The sequence below is a fragment of the Dendropsophus ebraccatus genome, chromosome 10 (genome assembly GCF_027789765.1).
Source record: "Dendropsophus ebraccatus isolate aDenEbr1 chromosome 10, aDenEbr1.pat, whole genome shotgun sequence".
Lineage (NCBI taxonomy): Eukaryota > Metazoa > Chordata > Amphibia > Anura > Hylidae > Dendropsophus > Dendropsophus ebraccatus.
This window is the reverse complement of record NC_091463.1, coordinates 20,711,410-20,733,639: the sequence shown is the minus strand read 5'-3', so window position 1 is coordinate 20,733,639 and position 22,230 is coordinate 20,711,410. Positions and strand designations below refer to the sequence as shown.

Below are 22,230 nucleotides of genomic sequence, written 5' to 3'. Positions count from 1 at the left end.
CAGCTATGCAGCAGGAGGAGAGAAGTAGCAGCAGCGATGCAACAGGAGGAGAGAAGTAGCAGATATGCAGCAGGAGGAGAGAAGTAGCAGCGATGCAACAGGGGGAGAGATGTAGCAGCTATGCAGCAGGAGGAGAGAAGTAGCATCGATGCAACAGGAGGAGAGAAGTAGCAGATATGCAGCAGGAGGAGAGAAGTAGCAGCGATGCAACAGGGGGAGAGATGTAGCAGCTATACAGCAGGAGGAGAGAAATAAAGTAAAGGCAACTAGGTAGTACAGGAGGAAAGTAGCCTCGAGCACTAGTTACATCTGCCCCAGGCTGTTATCTACCCCCATATAATCTGCTGGCTACTGAAGATTGAGCTGCTAGCTTTTTGTAAACTTCATATAGTGTTCACTTCCCTCACTGCTGAACCCTTACATTAGTTTTAAATTACCATCCTCTCTGCTTCAATATCATGCTGTCCTATCTAGCTGCTAGTGCTCCAACTGAGCATGCCCGACCAGCAAGGTGCAGGTCATAAACCCAGCTAAGCTAGGAACATCACATTTTGGGCCAATAAGTTGTGAGGGTTATGTGTAAAGCAACTAAAAAATATTGTTATTATATTTAGGGTTTTACCATCGTACTGCACACTTTCAAAAGTAGTCAAATGTATACGGGAATACCCCTTTAAATAATTAGTTAATCCCTCAATGTGATATCAGACTGTGTGCACTGTATTACAGTGTTAGAAAATTACATAACAACCCGCCTCATATTTCATTGCGTTACAAGTTCTGGGTAAATTCATTCTGAAGGAAAAAACTAAATTAAAAATTTTAAAAGTTTTTTAGATTATTTATTAAGATTATTTAGGCAGCCTTGTCAGCGGAGGAGTCTGTAATCAGAGCTTCTTACTTCTCTATCTCTCGAGTATTGCAAATGATTTCCTGGCACATTCCCAAGCTTTACAAATGTGTGTTTACCAGCCGCAGCTCCTGAACCGGCCCCAGGAGGCTTTGTTATAAATCATGGAAACAGACGCCTCTCTAATTTCTTTTCTATGGACCGCTGCAGCTTTCTATGAGTATGTACTATATAACACCAATAGGACAAATCAGCTGTCACTTGAGCTAATAATCGCATAAGGAGATGTAATTATATAGTTGTTGATATTTAAGGGATTACGCAGGATTAGAAAAAGCCACGGCTACTTTCTAGCAAAAACAGTGCCACCCCTGCCCTCAGGTTGTGTGTGGTATTACAATTCAACTCTATTCATTTCAATGTAACTGAGCTGCAGAACCCCACACCCAAACTGAGGACAGGAGAGGTGCTGTTTCTGGAAGAAAGCATCCATGTTTTTCTAAACCTGGACAAGACTTATCAAAATTGTTAAAATTTTGTTTCCTTTTTCATCTAGAGATTCAAGCGGCAAATCAGAACTTCCAAGACTGAGGTAAGAAAAAAATTGAAGGATGCAAACATACAGAACGTGGATATTGCGAGACCCTTTAAGAAAGTGATATGCTGACCCTATAGCATCCTAAGTGGTGTAACTGGGGGCTGCTGGGCCCTAATGCAAAATCTGTAACCGGATCCATCATCACATAGGCCATTTATCTTACTGGTGTCTACTAACACTAGGCTACATCCGCTGGCACCCCTACAAGGGTTGCACCACCCAGCCCCCATTTTATTTTAGAGGGGTACTCCAGTGAAAATGTTTTTCTTTCAAATCAACTGGTTTCAGAAAGTTATACAGATTTGTAATGTACTTCTATTTAAAAATCACCAGTCTTCCAGTACTTATCAGCTGCTGTATGTCCTGCAGGAAGTAGTGTATTTTTCTGACACTGTTCTCTCTGCTGCCATCTCTGTCCATGTCAGGAACTGTCCAGAGCAGCAGCAAATCCCCATAGAAAACCTCTCCGGCTCTGGACAGTTCCTGATATGGACAGAGGTGGCAGCAGAGGGCACTGTGTCAGACTGGAAAGAATACACCACTTCCTGCAGGACATACAGCAGCTGATAAGTACTGGATGACTTGAGATTTTTAAATAGAAATAAATTAAAAATATATATATAACTTTTTCCTAGAGTGATTTTTTTTTTCATGTAATGTAGAGGAGGAAGTAACAATCCAACAAAAGGAGAAAATTGAGTTTTTAAAAAGAGCATTTAAAGAGTTCCTGTCATGAAAAATAACTTTTGACATGTCATCAAAGTTATTGATTCCATCTCACTGCTGAGACTCGCTGGAATTGGGAGATATATTGGGGGAGAGAACGTGGTAGCAAAACGATCCACTCCCCAGCTGCCTGCTCTGTCTTAGGTAGTCTTATGCTATGTTTACACGGAGCGATTATCGGGTGAATTTTCACGATAACGATCGAATTCGAACGATAATCGTATGTGTAAACGCGGCGAACGATCGAAAAATTTTTCATTTTGATCTTTTAACATGTTCTTAAATCGTCGTTCGTCGATCGCAAAAAATTCGCCGATCGTTCCGTGTAAACAGTCGTCGCGTGATAGTCCGGCCGCGCGCCGCCCGGCACTGATTGGCTGAAGAGGAGCCGTTTGAAATTCCCGTCTCCCTTCTTCAGCCAATCAATGCAAGGCAGCACTGATTGTCTGAAGAGGAGCCGCGATCGCGGGCACGCGATTGCAAAACGATCGCAAAACGATCGCAAAACGATTTTTCCGTACGATATATCGTACCGTCTAAACGCTGATTGTTATAAAAAAAATTCGTTACTTCGAAATCGTTAATCGTGGGATCGGGCCAATTATTGCTTCATGTAAACTTAGCATAATAGTGCGTTTACACAGACAGATTTATCTGTGAGATTTTTTAAGCCAAAGCCAGGAATGGATTGCAAAAAAGGATAAATGCCTCTTTCCTTTATGACATGATCTCTGTTTATAGTCTGTTTCAGGTTTTGACTTCAAAGATCTTTCAGATAAATCTCTCTGTGTAAACGCACCATTAGGGTCCATTTACACAGAAAGATTGTCTGACAGATTATCTGCCAAAGATTTGAAGCCAAAGCCAGGAACAGACTATAAACAGAGATCAGGCCATAAAGGAAAGACTGAGATTTCTCCTCTTTTCAAATCCATTCCTGGCTTTGGCTTTAAATCTGGACCAGAGACACAGGTGGAGAGTGAATGGCATGACTGCCGCACTCTCTTCCTGATCACAGCAGGTGTCGTCATTGAGACCCGCTGTGATCAATACCTTAAGGCCCTATTCCACGGAACGATTATCGTTCGTATTCGGCCGATATCGGCCGCTACGGACGATAATCGTCCGGTGGAATAGAGTGCAACGATCAGCCGACATCGTTCATGTCGGCTGATCGTTGCAGTCGCTTGTTTTTCAACATGTTGAAAAACAAGCGACTGATATAGCAGCGATCTGCTGACGTCGCTCCGTTGAATAGGAGCATCGGCAGCAGACGCTGCTGTATCCTATGGGCTGCCCGGACGATCAGCGATCACCCGGGCAACCCCCCCGCAGCTCCCTGCCGCCCCTCCCGCACTCACCCACTCGCTGCAGCCGCGTTGAATAGCGGTGGCAGCGAGCGGGGAACGAGGAGCAAACGAGCGCTGAGAGCGCTCGTTTGCTCCTCTAAACGACCTGTGGAATAGGGGCATTACTACAAGCCTGATGACAAGTTAAACATTTTTGACACTTTAAGTGTTCCTTAAACGTACCCTTAAAATGCCAATGTTTCTCCTTGGGGTGACCACCAAGAAACAGAGATCCCAGACCAGGTTAGCACCATCCTCTGACTGATGGACTGACCATTTGGGCAGTGCTCTAGAAGCCAAGGTCAGTAGGGGCCTTACAGCCAAATAAGTACCAGGGTCTCCAGGATTGGGGGGGGGGGGGGGGGGGTTATGCTGCGGTAATATAAAGAGGGTTAATTTTCCTCCATTCCTCTACACGTTTTCCCTGATGAATACTACGTTCTTCTCCGACCAGCTCAGAATTTATAATCAGCTTTGATTAAAGTGATGACATCAGCGCGCAAATATTTTTTTACTTTTCCGCATGATGGGGGACTTATGGCTACTGTTTTTACTCTTGCCATCTTGTATTGCCATACGATGCTGACTTCCATGCTGATTATAGAGCACAGCTCGCACAGCTCTGCCCTTCAGCCAGGAGAAGCATGTGAGGAATGTGAGGTGGACAGGATGTTTACCCAACAGCCCTGCGTCCCTTCCCGGTCCCTTCCCGCTGAGGAGAGGTAGCAAAATCCCACTCATTAATGTCCCCTATAAATAAACACGTCCAGTGACTCGATTCACCTAACTTCACTGCTGTGGCATAAGTGTGTGTAGCAGCTCATCATCCAAGCTTCCTATGGCTTTCAGATGTATTTACCATATCTATACCCGCAGGAACTGGTCGGTATCGGCCTCAGGAGTCGTTTTAGCCAGAAACGTGGAAATTTTATTGTTTACATTATGACATTTTTTCTTTAAGTTTTCATAGTCGCAATAAAAATTTTTTAAAAAAAAACCTGTGTAATGCTTCTGTTTACCTGTGGGGGCGCTGATGGTCCTGGTAGCTGAACACAATGGGGGGAATTTAGCCTAAATGGAAAGTGGTCTATATTATGCCTTTTGCCTTTAGAGCAGGTTTTTTTCGGTGCCAGGAGTGGCGGTGCCATTTCCCCCATTGAAATGACACTTGTTCACATTTGCACCATTCTAAAGTCTGGACACTTTAAAAATGTGACAGGGGGCAGGGGAGAAATAACAATGAAGCATTGGTTGCCTTTCCCTGTGCCTGCAATGTGCCATCTGACCGCCTTCGGGCCCCCACCTGTTCATCAACCAGCTTGTGATGTCATCTCTGCAGGAGATCCTGGAGCCCAGCAGGGGTCCCGGAGCAGCAATTCTGCGCTGGAGAGGCACAGGGAGAGGTAAGTCTGGGTAGTTTATTATCTTCCCCCCATGCCCCTGCAATTAGACATTTTTCCAGTGATCGGACTTCTCCTTTAAGGCATAATTTGCCCCATTTGTAAGTGTGTTCAGACTGGAGTGGGTTTGCGCTGTTTTGTACCAATTTGCGCCATTCTGTGGACCATTTTAAAAGACTTGCATTTCTTAAATCCAATGCAGCACTGAACATATACCTGCAAGTAGAACTATTCGGAGAACAGATGTCAGTGATATAAACTTGTGCCGCAAAGCAATTTTTCTATGTCAAAAAACCATAAGTAAAATAATGATAAATTCCCCCCAATGTGATTAATTCATCACTTTGGGATCCTTCTAACACAATAAAGGATCCGTCCTTCACTGAGGAGGTATAGGCATATAAATCGCTACCAATTTCCCTGCGTGCGCCTCAAAGTGAATCTGGCCTGATCTGTCCCGGCCTGAGCAGATTTCCAAAATAATGATAAATGAGGTGTGGGAGAAGGCCACCACTACTCCCCACCTTGCCAAGCCCCCCTTGCTTGCCCATCGGGCGAGCGGGGGATATAGAATCCCCCGGAGCCCTAAGCAAAGGGGGACATGACTTTGGGAGGGGGGAACCTATAGCCCCAGCAGTCTTGTCTGTATAATGCTATACATTTAAGCACAGGTGGTTCTGCTTTAAGAGGGAGGAGTATATGCCTAGTGTATTGGTATGAGCAGGGTGAGATTTAGGAATAGAAATAACTTCCTTTCTTTCTCTCACTTCCTCTCTTTCACTAGAAGATCTGGAGGAAAACATTTCCCTCCCGCCCTCCTCTTTTTTTTCCCTTCTTTAATTTGACACTTATTTTCTTTTGTAAGTGTAATAATGCATGTATTGTAAATATTATGTTTGTGTATGGTACCATATGCAATGCCAAAATTGATTTTATTTTCATTTGATTACTTACAGTTTGGCATTACGCCTCTAAGCCCAAGGGAAGGGCAATCCTTCAACCATGGTTCCCTAATGGTTTCCTCCACAGGGGTTTTTTCCTCTCCTGAGTGCTGAAGGATGACTATTTATGAGTCGAGGTTTCGCCTTCTTTTGCACAATTTTCAAAGTTTTGCCTGGACTTTTAGTTCTAAGTTATACGTTCGTGTAATTGAGCAAAGTGAGCAAAAATGTGTGAAAGATTTAAAAAAAATAAAATAAAATATGCATATTTTATTATATAGAAGTTGCAGGCAAGATATGGTGGACTCCTTTTACCTTATGGAGGATGTTAAATGGTGGTGAACAGGCTGAGCCTTGGAAGTGGCCAGCCTTAAGGATGTCAGAATGGTAACGTCATCCAGGGGCAGGGAACAGTGGTTAAGCACAGGAGTATGGATCTTCAGTAGGGTCATTGGGGCCCTTAAAGTAGACTGGCTCTGCTAGAATGGCGAGCCAGAACGTGCCGTCCCCCTTTATTGCTGTCTGGCTGAGTGCTGTATGGCAGACAGCTGGGGATCTCACAGTATACGTGAATCCCAGTAACCTAGCACTTCTCCTGACTCCTATGATTGTTTTAGTCCTGTGGTTTAAATAAAGCTGTGGCCATTTTAATACCAAAAAGTGTGTTTTGAGCCTTCATTTCATAGTATGTATTTATTGTTGTTGGAGTGTTTATTAAGGGAAAGCGAGGGACCATCCCATATCCAAAGTCAAGCAGGCATACACCAGAGAGAAGGGGCAAATCTGCGCTTTCTCCCTCGCGAACGCCCAGGCCATAACTTTAATAAATGTTAAATAGCTGTAGACCCCTGTTCACCTCATTAGCCCCAAAAAGTAATTTTTTTTATGCTTTCATAATGCTGGAGATGTGGCACCATACCCTAAGGGAATGTTCACACTGAGTAAATCAGGCGGAATTCCGCGTCGGGACTGCGCGCTGAAGCATGCTGCACGCTCATATAAAGTGGACCACTGCAACAAACATATACTGCATCTGACCGTTATATGTCAGGGGATAGTCCCATACCTCTAATGTACAGCTCTGCCACGATGTGTACAGAGCCTGAGCCTATTACCTCCATAATGGTGTATCCCAGTAACTAACATAGTAACTACCACTGTTCTACTTTCCATGGCTCCATTAGCTTTGCCTTGTACGGAAGGTAAACGTCCGGAGCTCACACTTATGAAAGACCCTTTCTTCTAAAGACCCCAGTATCATGTGACGTATCAGGAATTTCCTATGGAAGGAGGAAAAATTCAAGTCAACTGGTGTCAGAAAGTTAGACTGGGTTCACACTGCGTTTTTGCAATCCTTTTTTTCCCTCCATCCATTTTATGCAAAAAACAGATGAAAAATGGATGAAAAAAACTGATTCATTTGTGTGCATTCCTTTTGATCTGTTTTTTCATTGACTTCCAATATATATATATATATATATATATATATATATATATTGTAGGGATCTTCCCGGGGGATGGTGTGTTTGGACACAGTTCAGACAGCAAACTTGGACTTATAAAAACAACTGGGTGTTTATTAGCTGCATAAACAGTCCTCAACAGAAATGTAGCAATACCGTGCTTTTCAGAACAAACCAAAAACAAAAAAAGGTCCTTGCCCGTCTGGGCACTTACTAACACAGGTCTCCTGTCTAACTCTTCAGTAGGCAGTATCACCGGGTATGAATAGGCCCCAGCGGCGGCAGTATTCGTTGCTCCCAGGAGATACAGCATGCAAGCTGTTCACCCCTGGCTGAGAGCAATCCCCTGTAGCACTGTGAAGCTTTTAAGTTGTTGCAGGCTAATCAGGGCACACCTGATTGCAACAACCGAACTGGATCGGGGGGAAGGGAATGGCAGGTCCCACTACCAACCTACCCACCATTCCAGTAAATCCGGCCCGGAAAATGTAAAGAACAACTCAGCAGCATAACACTGCTGAGTAAGAGATCTTTCCCGGATTTACCATCTCACCGTAAGCAGTAGCCTGGGTGAGATGTACCTCCCCTCGCACACTTTACCAGTGACATGTCCACATATCCCCCCCCTCTTTTTCAGACCGGAGGGCTGAGCATTTTGTCCCCACAGACAGTGTACCCTTGATAGGGCGTCCGCATTTGCCTGTAACTTTCCTGGCCTGTGTTCCACGGTAAAATTAAAGTTTTGGAGGGACAGAAACCATCTAGTCACCCTCGCATTTTTCTCTTTATTAACCTTCATCCATGTTAGGGGGGCATGGTCGGTCACTAACTTGAACTTTCTGCCTAGCAAGTAGTACCTCAGGGACTCTAGGGCCCATTTCACTGCCAGACATTCTCGCTCCACAATGGCGTAGTTTTTTTCGGCCGGGGATAGCTTCCTGCTTAAGTACATCACCGGGTGCTCCTCGCCATTCACGACCTGTGAGAGAACGGCGCCTAACCCTGTATTAGAGGCGTCTGTCTGGACCAGAAACTCTTGCCTAAAGTCAGGGGTGATTAGTACAGGTTGTTGACACAAGGCAGATTTAAGGCTTTGAAAAGCCTTCTCGGCCTCTGGAGTCCATGTCACCATTGCGGACTTACCTCCCTTTGTCAGGTCAGTTAGCGGGGCTGCAACTGTGGCAAAGTTTGGCACAAACCTACGGTAATAGCCCGTAATGCCCAGGAAAGCTCTGACCTGTTTCTTTGTGAGGGGTTGAGGCCAATTCTGTATTGCCTCGATTTTATTTAGCTGTGGTTTGACTAACCCCCTCCCAATAATGTAGCCCAAGTATTTGGCCTCCTCTAAGGCTAGTGCACACTTCTCTGCATTGATAGTTAACCCTGCATCACTTATGGCCTCTAACACCGCCTGGACTTTACAGAGGTGACTTTCCCAATCAGGGCTAAAAATGACCACATCATCGAGGTAGGCAGCGGAGTAATCACGATGTGGTCGCAGAATCAAGTCCATCAACCTCTGAAAAGTGGCAGGGGCTCCATGTAACCCGAATGGCATCACTACATATTGGAAGAGCCCATCAGGGGTGGAGAATGCAGTCTTCTCTCTAGCCTCAGGAGTGAGTGGGATCTGCCAGTAGCCTTTTGTGAGATCGAGGGTGGTTATGTACCTGGCATTACCCATTCTTTCAATCAACTCATCTACCCTGGGCATGGGGTAGGCATCGAACTTGGAGATCTCATTTAACTTTCTAAAATCATTACAGAACCTCCAAGTTCCATTGGGCTTTGGGATTAACACAATCGGGCTGGACCACTCGCTCTGGGACACCTCAATGACTCCTAGGTCAAGCATACGTTTTACCTCGGCTGACACCGCCTCCCTCCGTGCTTCTGGTATCCTATAGGGCTTAAGGTTTACCCTGCTTCTAGGCTCAGTTTCAATGTGATGGTGAATGAGATGCGTACGCCCTGGAAGGTCAGAAAACTTGTCTTTATTTTTCTGTAAAAACTCTTTAGTCTCCTGCTTCTGTGACACTGATAGAGTATCACCAATCTTGACCGGAGGGATTGGTTGTGACAAATTATTAATAGAGTTTGTCGCCACCAAGGATTCCCTGTCTTTCCAGGGTTTGATCAAGTTTATGTGATAAACTTGAAAAGGCTTCCTTCTACCTGGTTGGTGTACCTTGTAGTTTACCTCACTGATTTTTTCTACAATTTCATAGGGACCCTGCCACTTTGCTAAGAATTTACTTTCTACAGTGGGAACAAGAATGAGTACCCGGTCACCTGGGCTAAATGTCCTGATTCTCGCAGAACGATTGTAAATTCTGCTTTGGCTCTCTTGCGCCCTCTGGAGGTGTTCCCTTACTAGGGGCATTACAGTGGCTATACGGTCCTGCATTTGTGCTACATGCTCAATAACACTCTTGTATGGGGTGGACTCACTTTCCCATGTCTCTTTCGCTATATCCAACAAACCCCTAGGGTGACGACCATAGACTAATTCGAAGGGAGAGAACCCTGTGGACGCTTGGGGTACTTCCCTAATAGAAAACATCAGGTAAGGAAGTAAGTGATCCCAATCCCGACCATCTTTTTCCACCACTTTCTTTAACATATGTTTTAGGGTTTTATTAAACCTCTCCACTAATCCATCTGTCTGGGGATGATATACAGAGGTACGTAGGTGTGAGATTTTAAACAGTTTGCATACATCCTTCATCACCTTTGACATAAACGGGGTACCTTGGTCGGTCAAGATCTCCTTGGGGATCCCCACCCTGGAAAACATATAAAACAATTCACGCGCAATTGTTTTGGATGCAGTGTTTCTTAAGGGGACAGCCTCAGGATAGCGGGTTGCGTAGTCTAAGACTACCAAAATGTACTGGTGTCCCCTTGCCGACTTTACAATGGGACCCACTAAGTCCATTGCAATGCGGTCAAAAGGTACCTCTATAATGGGGAGCGAAACCAACGGACTGCGGAAATGCGACACTGGGGCGCTAAGCTGACATGTGGGACACGACTCACAGTATTTTTTTATGTCAGCATAAATCGCAGGCCAATAAAACCTCTGGAGGACTCTCTCCTGCGTTTTATCTGTCCCCAAATGTCCCCCAAGGACATGATTATGGGCCATGTCGAGTACCTGACGCCGGTACGACTTAGGCACCAGAAGCTGTTCCACAACCTCATCATTAATTTTAGTGACTCTATAGTAGAGATCGTTAGTCACAGAAAAATGTGGAAACTTTTTCTCAGCTTCTGGTTCCTGAGGTACCCCATTCATAACAGTGACCTGCTCTCTCGCATTTTTGAGAGTGGGGTCCTGCAACTGTGCAGTACCAAAATTATCCCTAGACACCTCTAAGTCTGGAACATTCTGCTCAGTGGGAGGAGCCTCTTCCTCACCAGCCAGGACCTGCAAAGGAAAAGCATCATTTTCATCCTGTACATTTTTATCATTTACCGTGGGTAATGCAATAGACTTAGGGGTCTCCTCACTCCTTTCAGGGGATTGTTGTTTTCCCCATAGAGCCCAGAACAATGGAAAATCACGCCCCAATATCACATTATGCATAAGGTTTTTAACCACACCCACTTCATATTGTACAGCGCCCAGTTCAGTCCCGACATTAGCCAGTACTATAGGGTAAACCTTTGTATCACCATGTATGCATACCACACTCATATGTCTTTTTGGCACAAAGTCCCCAGTCACCAGGCTGGCATGCACCAAGGTGACAAGGCTTCCTGAGTCCAGCAACGCCTTAACAGGGAAGTTATTGACAGTAATGTGGCAGACTTGCGGTTCAGTCTCTAGTCCAGTGACCGCAACAAAAGACGGTTCCGCAAATAGCGACTGACGCCGGCTAGCGTCACACTCCATGGGCTCAGCGGTAAGAGGGCATTGGGCAGACACATGTCCCGTCTCATGGCATCTCCAGCACTGGATAGGGCCTGGTCTCCTTGGCAAGGAGTCCTTTTTAGGGCCACTTAGCCACCTGGGACCATCACCAGTCTTTTGCCCTTGAGACACCTCCTGAGCGCTCTTCCCTCTATCAGCACCCCTCCACACTCCCCCAATAGATGGAAGTCTCTTACCAGATGATGGCACAGATCTGGCACTCCGGGGAGGTGACGGTGCTGCAGGAACATCACGGAGGTAGTCCTCGGTCGCCTGGAACCTCTCCACAAGGCTGACGAGTTCGTCGGCACTCCTAGGGTCACCTTGTCCCACCCAGCGTTGTAGATCAGCAGGAAGGGCACGGAGGTAGCGATCCATCAGGACCCTCTCTAGGATCTGGGCAGGAGTAGAGGTGTCTGGCTCCAACCACTTTCTTGCCAAATGGATCAGGTCGTACATCTGGGACCTCGCTGACTTGTCCAGACTGTAGCTCCAGTTGCGGACCCTCCGGGCACGGACAGCAGCAGTAACTCCTAGTCGGGCGAGTATCTCTGCTTTTAGCCGAGGATAGTCTTTGACCTCTTGCTCACTGAGGTCATAATAGGCCTTTTGAGGTTCGCCTGTTAAATAAGGCGCAATCACTTCTGCCCACTCAGTGGAGGGTAACTTCTCTCTCTCAGCCACCCGCTCAAAGACAGTTAAGTAGGCCTCAATATCATCATCAGCAGTCATCTTTTGCAGCGTACGCTGCACGGCTCTTTTCACAGACAAAGTCTCTGGCGCGGCTGCTGCCACCAGCTGGGGATTAGCACCTGCAGACGCCTCCTGCTTTGCTATCAGGTGCTCAATAAGTCTCTGTTGTGCAGCCATTGTCTGTTCATGGCGCAGGTTAGCGTCTGTCAGAGCCTGTTGTTGCTGCAAACTCACTTGCATTAACTGCTTCATCATCTCCTCCATGTTGCTTGGCTGTTTTTGGAGTGAAGCAGCAGCCTTCACCCAGGACATAAGCAGCTGTAGCCAAGTTGATGCACACCGTTGCCCCTAGCAACCGTTTTTTCCGCTCCGCAGCACCAATTGTAGGGATCTTCCCGGGGGATGGTGTGTTTGGACACAGTTCAGACAGCAAACTTGGACTTATAAAAACAACTGGGTGTTTATTAGCTGCATAAACAGTCCTCAACAGAAATGTAGCAATACCGTGCTTTTCAGAACAAACCAAAAACAAAAAAAGGTCCTTGCCCGTCTGGGCACTTACTAACACAGGTCTCCTGTCTAACTCTTCAGTAGGCAGTATCACCGGGTATGAATAGGCCCCAGCGGCGGCAGTATTCGTTGCTCCCAGGAGATACAGCATGCAAGCTGTTCACCCCTGGCTGAGAGCAATCCCCTGTAGCACTGTGAAGCTTTTAAGTTGTTGCAGGCTAATCAGGGCACACCTGATTGCAACAACCGAACTGGATCGGGGGGAAGGGAATGGCAGGTCCCACTACCAACCTACCCACCATTCCAGTAAATCCGGCCCGGAAAATGTAAAGAACAACTCAGCAGCATAACACTGCTGAGTAAGAGATCTTTCCCGGATTTACCATCTCACCGTAAGCAGTAGCCTGGGTGAGATGTACCTCCCCTCGCACACTTTACCAGTGACATGTCCACAATATATATATATATATATATATATATATATATATATATATATATATATATAAATAAAAGATCAAAGAACGCATCCTTTTTTAACGTACACAAAAATATGGTTGACCAAGTTTTTGTGTACGACAACAAAAAGGATGTGTTTTGATCCATTTTTATAAATTTCTGACACTATTTAATTTAAAAACATTAAGTGTTAACTTTAAAGGGGTAGTGCGGTGGTAAACAATTATTCACAGAATAACACACATTACAAAGTCGTCTTCGGATTCGAATCCCTCCGAGCGTCCTGAGTGCCGGCCGCCCTCTTCAGCGTCATCAGATGCTCAGCCGCGATTGGCTGAGCACAGTTTGGCTCAGCCAATCGCGGCTGAGCAGCTGATGACGCGGCCGAGGGCGGCCAGCACTCAGGACGCTCGGAGGGATTCGGCCCGGCCGCCCGAAGACGACATCGCAGACTGAAGATCGGAGAAGAGTCGGCACGTGACAGGTATGTATAGCGCACCACACTTCCGGGTACACGGGCGGGGGTGGTGGGACACGGGGAAGGGGGTCATTCACAGACATAACATACATTACAAAGTTGTATAACTTTGTAATGTGTGTTATTCTGTGAATAATTGTTTACCGCCGCACTACCCCTTTAAGTGTACATTTTCTAGTAAATGTCATTATGTTTTTTCAAGTTCTTTAGTAAGCTTTTTGTGAAAAATACCTTTTTTTGTGTAGTGCCCACTGATTCCGTAGAACTGTACATAGTTTGTTAATTTTGTTCCCTGTCCCCATTAGGGCTCACTATGTAAATTCTAAATCTGTATGATTTGGATGCGGGAGAAATCTGGGGTACCCTGATAAAACCTGCGCAAACACTGAGAAAACATGCATTTTCTGAAGCAGAAGAAAAAATAGTAAGGATGGAGGGGTATTGTTTATGCTGAAAATAGGGACCAAAACCCTACATATGTGAGAGATGTATGACTAGACAGTCCTCTGGGCAAGACAGGGCTAGATGGGGCAGCATTCTGCACAAGGAACTACCGCTACCTTACCAATGAACAACCATAGGGCTGGCCTTAGCTTAGGTGCCATACAGTTAGAAGAATGCTGGTGGTCACAAACCTCAGGTGCTCCACCACTTGTGCTATCCTGTACAGCATAGTCATCCTTCTCTGAGCCCCACAGCACCTCTAGGGTCTCAGAGAGAAAAGGGTGAAGGACCTGATCACATGACCCGAAGGTTCTCAACCCTACAGTGAAGACTGAGCTGTAAATGCTGTGTGTCAGTCAGTGTCAGAGTCAGTGTCTGTGTCGATCTGTTTGTGTATGTTAGTGGTGTGTCAATTGACTGTGCATAGTGGATGGATGAGGGGCCCGCTGAGGGCCCGCAAAAACCTGGAGCCGGCCCTGAGTCAAGCAGCAACCCCTGTCAGGCCCACCATAAGTCCATGCCCGGCAGCAGAGTTTCAGGACCTACAGCAATGCTCATCCTGATAGCCATGAATATAACAGCAGTGTGTCAGTGTAGGCCGGCACTTACACAGGCAGAGCATTAGGAGAAAAGTCAAATATTCCCTCAATCCCCAGAGAGCCTGAGGGAACGGCAGGTCATAATCCGGAGTCTGTAAGGCCTTGGACAGGCAGAGGATTTTCCAGTGGTTGTGGGGGATGAAGTCACGGTGGAGGAAGCAGGTGTTTTAATGCTTCCTCTGACGCCGCCGGGGAGTGGAGGCCATAGGACTCTCATGTATTTCTTCAAAGACAACTGTGTGAGAGCTTAAACATATGGACGCCCCCCCCAAAAAAGGCCTCAGTAATCCTTGAAGGTAAAGTGGTAGCAACTTCAGTAAAACTTTAGCTGCATGTTGGAGGTGTAGACACTATGGAAGGTTCAGACCCCATACGCACCCCCCCGAGCACTTGTAATGCAGCATACATGGCGGTTCATGCAGCGTTTCATCAGTGCCTTTTCAATTACAAAGCCAGGTATGCTTTAATAGGTTGTCCCCATATAGAATTAGGGCCCTATCCCACGGGACAATTATCGTTTGAAAAATCATTAGATAATTTGTAATTAAACGATCGTTTTGTGTAACAGAAGACAACAATTAAACCACCAACGAGAAATTGTTGGTCATTTGTTAGAATTTGGGCCTATTTTTATTGTTGATTGTTTGTGCATCGTTTGGTGTAATAAGTTGTCAATTGCAATAGTGACGACAGGACGACCGCAAAAGCATCTTTCCGCGTAATTATGTGGAAAATTTTTGGTCGTTTGAGATCGTTTATCGTTGAAAAATCGCTTCGTTGAATAGGACCTTTAAAGACACCTAAAGGGGTACACATGTATTTTCCCTGCGTATTGTGCTGGATAGTTGCAGAACAAGTTGTGTGGCATAAGTAATTTCTGAATTCTAAGGACTGTGTGAGATGCTTTAGCAGATACATCAGTAGAAAACCTCTCCTGCTCCGGACAGTTCCTGACATGGACAGAGGTGGCTGCAGAGAGCGCTGTGTCTGAATGAAAATAAAACACCACTTCCTGCAGGACATACAGCAGCTGATAAGTATAGGAAGGTATTAGGAAGAGCCCGGCACTCACCAAGTAAATTATGCTTTTTTATTGTAGTGTAGCAAACATATGGTACAAGGACGTGTTTCGGCCAAGCATGGCCTTCATCAGCTTAAGGGGTACACCCCTAAGCTGATGTAAGCTATGCTTGGCCGAAACGCGTCCTTGTACCATATGTTTGCTACACTACAATAAAGAAGCATAATTTACTTGGTGAGTGCCGGGCTCTTCCTAATATCTGAACATTTTTCTCACCTCGAGCACCACCGCCACGGAAGTGCCGTCTTCTACATATTTCTACGATAAGTATAGGAAGACTTTAGAATTTTTAATAGAAGTAAATTATAAATCTGTATAACTTTCTGACACCAGCTGATTTGAAAGAAAAAGTTTTTCACTGGACAACCCCTTAAAGTGCTGATTATTAAAAAAAAAAAAAAAAAGGAATAATTTCACATTTGCATCATACTCCGTCCTTACCTCTATATTGGCATCTGTACCTGGTAGTACCATACTTGTTTTCTTCATTCAGGTGAATGGCCCCTTTCCTCTGATCAGTGGGGTTCTGGCTAGTCAGGCGCTGATCATACACTCATAGCCTTGTGTAAATTCCTTGAAACCCCCCTTGTAGATGATGCACCTCTTGTCCCATCTGGATGTAATTATTTCTTATGACTTGTATACTGTATATCATGTGGGAAATGTCTGCATAATAAAAGTCTGACCTTTCCAGTTAGTGATAGAAGTTTATTTTGCCAGAGTCAGTAGCATAACTATACAGAGTCCAATTCACACCTGTTTTCCATAGGAGGAGGCTAGTAGTATAAATGACACCTGATAGTCGCCTGCTCTCTTACAGATTTTGTATTGCATTGGGGCTGCTTTATAAATCCACTCCTTGTGTACTAAACTAAGTAGGTGCAGGGGTACAACTATGAAGAAAAGAGACTGAAGGAGAAATTGGGGAACAGGGAAGTCTCTGACTGATTTCATAATTTCAGAATAGTGTTCAATGGCTGCAACTTTTTTTTCCCCCATTATAGGAAGTACAGCTCTGGAGAACAAACTTCTGCTGTTAAAAAATGATTAATGTGCTTATATACTAACAATAAATGTATTTTTCCTAGCTGAAGATCAGTAGCCTCTGCATTCAGTCCACCATTGTCTCCCGCTATGCCTTCACCAAGGTGCAGACTGTTATGGTCAATCCTCATGCTGAATCTAAGGAGGCAATCTTTGATTTGGAGTTACCCAGCTCGGCATTCATCTCTAACTTCACACTGTAAGTAAAGGGATCTTCTTATTATACATCCACTGTAATCCATGCAAGATTTCCTGGAAAAATATCCGGGAATGTGGGGATGTGCCACCAGAAACGTATCTATTGTTTAAATCTATTGTTAAACCTTCATGTTATTTTTTTTTTTTTTTTTTATAATTTCTTCACATTCTCTATTGTACTATGTATATTATCTGAAATCCTGTAGTTTCCATTCTCACCACTGGGCCTAAATCTAAACTGTTACTTCCTGTTCTGTCTGTAATGATAAGGAGGAGGCTGCTGGAAAGTGATCTGTAGTAGAGTAAACAATGGAGGAAACTCATAGCTCAGCCATCTCCTCTACCTATTAAATTGCATCTTTATTCTATCTGGCAACTCTTGGATGTCTTCCTTGGGCAGCGCTGAGTAAGAAGTACCCTGTTTTTTATTTTATTTTTTTCACTACCTATTGAATGACCTCTTTAAAGTTCATAGTATATGCTCAGTAATGTTTTTCATTCATGTCAATAGGACAGGTCCTGTCTTTTGTCATCTATGCTGTAAAGCATATCACTAATTGCTTTTTAAAACAGCTCAGGCAAGATGCCTGCCTCCCAAATAAAATGAAAAAAATAAATGAAATTATAAAAATTACGTTCAAGACATAAAAATAGAACATCATTTTGTAACTATACACCCCCGCCCCAATTTATATAACATTGGAAACTGATGTTATTAAAGAGTCTGCCGCTGGGAGTGTTGTAGTTTAGGGCAAATGCATTTCATCACAACACTTGGCTAGTTTGGTGGCGCCATTTTGTGTCGTGGCGTTTTCTCCTTTGGTTGTTCCCTTTCCTGACTTAGGGTATATTCACACTAAGTAAAAGCGGCGGAGTTCCACGGCAGAACCCCCGCCACTGAATCCCGACTGCCTCAGTGTGTCAATGGGATGCCACGCGCCACGATAGAGCAGAGGTGCGTGCGACATCTCATTGTTTGTCAATGAGGCTGGTGGGATTCCGCTGCTTTTACTTAGACCTCCCTCTTCTTCTGGCCATCCCTCTGAGTATCGTACTCTTGCGATAAGCATAGTTACAAAGTCTTGGGTGAATTGTCTTTTTTAGGGGCCTTTTACACTGGCCAGTTATCAGCAAGCAGTGTTACATACACATGGAGAAGTCCAGCAAAAAGTTTTATTAAAGTATTGCATCGCCCCCAAAAAGTTATACAAATCACCAATATACACTTATTACAGGAAATCCTTAGAAAGTGCTTTTTCCCTGCACTTACTACAGCATCAAGGCTTCACTTCCTGGATAACATGATGATGTCACTTCCTGGATAAAATGGTGATGTCACTTCCTGGATAAAATGGTGATGTCACTTCCTGGATAAAATGGTGATGTCACGACCCGACTCCCAGAGCTGTGAGGGCTGTGGCTGCTAGAGAGGATGATGGCAGAGGGACACTGAGGGACACAGGGCACTGGAGGGACACTGAGCATTCCTCTGCCATCATCCTCGCCAGCAGCCACAGCCCGCACAGCTCTGGGAGTTGGGTCATGACATCACCAAGTTATCCAGGAAGTGACATCACCATTTTATCCAGGAAGTGACATCTTCATTTTATCCAGGAAGTGAGGCCTTGATGCAGTAGTAAGTGCAAGGAAAAAAGCACTTTTTAAGCATTTCCCGTAATAAGTGTATATTGGGGATTTGTATAACTTTTGGGGGGGCAATAAAATAATAAAATTTTTTGCTGGACTTTTCCTTAAAGGTACATACACATGGCCTGTGTTGTACACTGTAGGGGACATTTATTAAGACTGGAGTATGCCAGTCTTAAAAGATCTCTGCCCCTATTTTCCCGGGCAGATTTACTAAGAGTAGGTTTAGACCTGCACCTGTTGCAAGGATTGTGCAAAACTCTACACGCCTCCACACCTCACCCATCCATCAGGCGAGCAGGGTTACGGCTGGTGGACACTACTGTAGAAGTAAGAATCTGGCCCTTTTCCATCGCGGACCCCAGGTATGACCCTTTTATTCTCAAAGAGATAAGCCATTGTCAGAGTAGTTTGGCTGTGGCTTACCCCTCCCCATAGAGAACACAGAAACGTTCAGCCATGCATGGAAGAGACAAAACCAGTAGATTGGTGAGTGAATACCTACCTGGAAGACTAAGCTCCTAAAAAGATGGTTTCCACTTGTTTAGTAGGAAGAGCAGCTCTGGAGCACAAACCGCTGTCCTATGCAGTGAAACCCTGTGCATATATAAGCACAGAAGATTATTACATTTACATCCCCTGAGGGGTTCACTCATGGATTGCAATAATAAACCCTGTAGATCCATTGCTCCGAGTGTAAGTAGGCTTATCGCTATGTAATTCTAACCCGGAGAAAGTCACTGCCGTTTTCTTACCACTTTGCTGATGTTGGCTGAAAAACCATCGCTTAAAAATAACCTTGTGTTTTGAAGTAAATCTTGGAAAATGACCAAAAATAAACAGAAAATAGGAAAGAAACGGTGCAAGTCATCCTCACACACAGCACTCTGTCACAAGGAAAGGTTTTGTCACCGCCGCCAAGTTAATCTTGGCCGGCCCCCGTTCTTCTAAAGTTTACGCTGGCCGCCCGTCTATGCGTGTCTCTCTAAGACTTCGGCTTGCCTGGAGACCTAGAGACAGAGGAGCTGCTGTATTCAGCTGTCTGATTCTCTTCTGTAGACATTGACTGCAATGTCAGGGGCAGCGGTGACCGGTTAGAGATGTTTGTGCCCCCATGCCCATGGCTAATGAGTTCTAGCGGCTCCTGAGATCTGTGAGGTTCAGGACACAGTGTGCTGGATCGTAAATTACAGCTGGGAATTAAGATTGTTCCTATTAATCAGATGCAGAGCTTGGTCAACAACAAAAATACTCTCCGAGGTACAATGAGCTTCCTGAATGGTGCGGCTATGGCAGAATGTCCTAATTCTGCTTGAAGGATGGGTGGTCTGTTCACTTAAAGGGATTCTTGGGCCTTAAGAATAGGGTTAGTGCACTTTAGCGTGACGAGGCATTGTATCACTAAGGAAACCCCTTCAGATGGGTCGATTGGGACCCCCAATTAGTTGTTTGGCTTACGTTCTTTGGTCTAGGAGAAAAAGGACTGGACAAGTTGAACATGCTTGATCCTTTGTTCTCCAGGTAGATAATAAGCCATCACAAGAAGTGTCTGGCAGCGGTCTTCCTTTTGAGCGGGCATGTATATCAAAGAGTCAGGATTGGTGATGAGCTAACTTGCCGAACAATTCGGTTTGTCCGAACCCGAACGCTCAGCATTTGATTCCCAGTGACTGGAGAAGGTGGATGCAGCCCTATAGGGAGTCCTGAAAAACATGGTCAGTCATGCTTACCTGGCACCCTAGGGAGTCAAATAGCGAGTGTTACGGTTCAGGTGAACCCAAACATTCGGCAAGTTCGCTCATCACTAATTGGGAAGTATAGCTGTCATCCAAGCATGTGTTTAGCTGACAGCTGTTGAAGGTTTTAGATATATTGAAAGCATTACTGGCACTTAAAGGGGTTATTCAGGCTTAGAAAAACATGTCTGCTTTCTTCCAGAAACAGCACCAGTCTTGGTTGTGGGTTTTGTAGCTCAGTTCCATAAAAGTGAAGTGATTGGTTTAACTTGATGGACATGTGTCTTTTTTCAACCGTGAATAGAGCCAAGTTGTAATACCACACACAACCAGGGGTGGTGCGGTTTTTAACCTTTTAATGACCACCGATATGCCTTTTTACAGCGGTGAAACCTCCCGTAAAGGTAAAAAAAAAGTTTAAAAAACCCTCATAAAATATAATAAAATACCCCCCCCCCCATAAAATAAACAATACTTTTTTTCCGTTCCTTGTTATGAATAAAAGATAAAAAAAAATTCAAAAATACACATATTAGGTGTTGACGCGTCCATTACAACCGGAACAATAACATAATTTTATTATTTATCCTGTACAGTTAGCACAGTAAAAAAAAAAATATTAAAAAAAGCTGTTTTCCAAAATGGTACCAATAAAAAGTACAACTTATCCCACAAAAAATAAATTCCATGTCTATGGAAAAAATAAAAAAGTTTTACCACTTGAAGGAGACCATGGAAAAACAATAACAAAAAAAAGGCCAGAATGCAGGATGGGGGAAGGGCTAAAAAACCTTTCCAAATACACAGTCTAGGTGCTGAGACCCCCACTGCATGCCAGATATAGCTGGGAGAAGCGCATGACCTTGTGCTTCACTCTCTGTCTGGCTGCTCGACCCAACTCATTACAGGAGACGGGCTCTATTATAAGTCTATGGAGCACGTCTCCTGCAATGGGTTGGATAGAGCGCTGAGCTGGGGAGTGAAGCACACAGCCATGCACTTTTCCTAGCCACTTACAGCCATGATCGAGAATGATGAAAAGTTTTGGCATGTCTATGTGACATCATGTAAAGATTGAGTTTTTTAGAACATGTACCAGTCACTGGTCCCAGAATAAATTCTTTCTCTTTTGAGGTGTTGTTCCTGGCCTTCGGTCACAATGAAAGAACACTCCAATCCCATTCATTGTGCAAAGACATGGTGAAACAGATAATCAGATGTTGCTTCAATGCCGGGTCACTATATCAGCTATAATCTATGGGGGAACCCAGCAGTAAGCCGTCCTCTGCAATGCCACCACTAAGGAAATGGCCCAGACATGTCAAGAGATGCTCTGCACAGTCTCAATTCTAGCAGAGATGGTTGGGGATTCTCTTCTAAGAGGGCATTTAAAATGGGTTTTGTAAACCAGACAAGTCCTTTAAGTATCATGTCTAAATTCTGTATTTACAGTACAGTTAATGGTAAGACCCATGTGGCGGAGGTCAAGGAAAAACACCAGGCCAAGAAGATGTACGACGAAGCAAGACGTCAGGGAAAGACAACCGCTCATGTAGGGACAAGGTAAGGACATAAGTAGTAAGGTAACAATATGCCTCACACACTCATGACATGAGTGACATAAAGCATAGATTGTAGTTTGCAAAGTACGATCAAGTTGCATAAACTTTCATTATTGGTGTATTATGTACTAGTGATGTCACTTCACCTATATACTTCCACATTCAGTACTAAATTACATCTAATAATTTGCTACCTCCTGTTGGCCTGCACTCCACTCATGTATTATAGGTGCTATAAATAGACAATATTTGGCTCCTAGCTGCCCAGTTGTAGGCTTAAAGGGGTTGTCCGGCGATAAAAAATTATTCACAGAATAACACACATTACAAAGTTATACAACTTTGTAATGTATGTTATGTCTGTGAATGGCCCCCTTCCCCGTGTTTCCCCCCACCCACGCTAGACCCGGAAGTGTGGTGCATTATACTCACCGCATCTCGTGTCGTCCACGGTCTCCGATCGTCAGCAGTGACGTCTTCTTCGGGAGGCCGGCGGATCTTCCCGAGTGCCGGCCACCCTTTGCAGCGTCATCCGAAGC

General features: G+C 44.7%; 1 protein-coding gene across 1 annotated transcript in view; it reads left to right on the top strand.

Annotated features, from left to right (window-relative positions):
- ITIH6 (inter-alpha-trypsin inhibitor heavy chain family member 6) overlaps window positions 1-22,230 on the top strand; it is a 39,472-nt gene that overhangs the window by 4,227 nt on the left and 13,015 nt on the right. Inside the window, exons 2-4 of the mRNA XM_069985938.1 lie at window positions 1,407-1,442; window positions 16,593-16,747; window positions 21,582-21,692. Of these exons, the coding sequence (XP_069842039.1) occupies window positions 1,407-1,442; window positions 16,593-16,747; window positions 21,582-21,692 (302 nt within the window). The remainder of the gene's footprint in view (window positions 1-1,406; window positions 1,443-16,592; window positions 16,748-21,581; window positions 21,693-22,230) is intronic.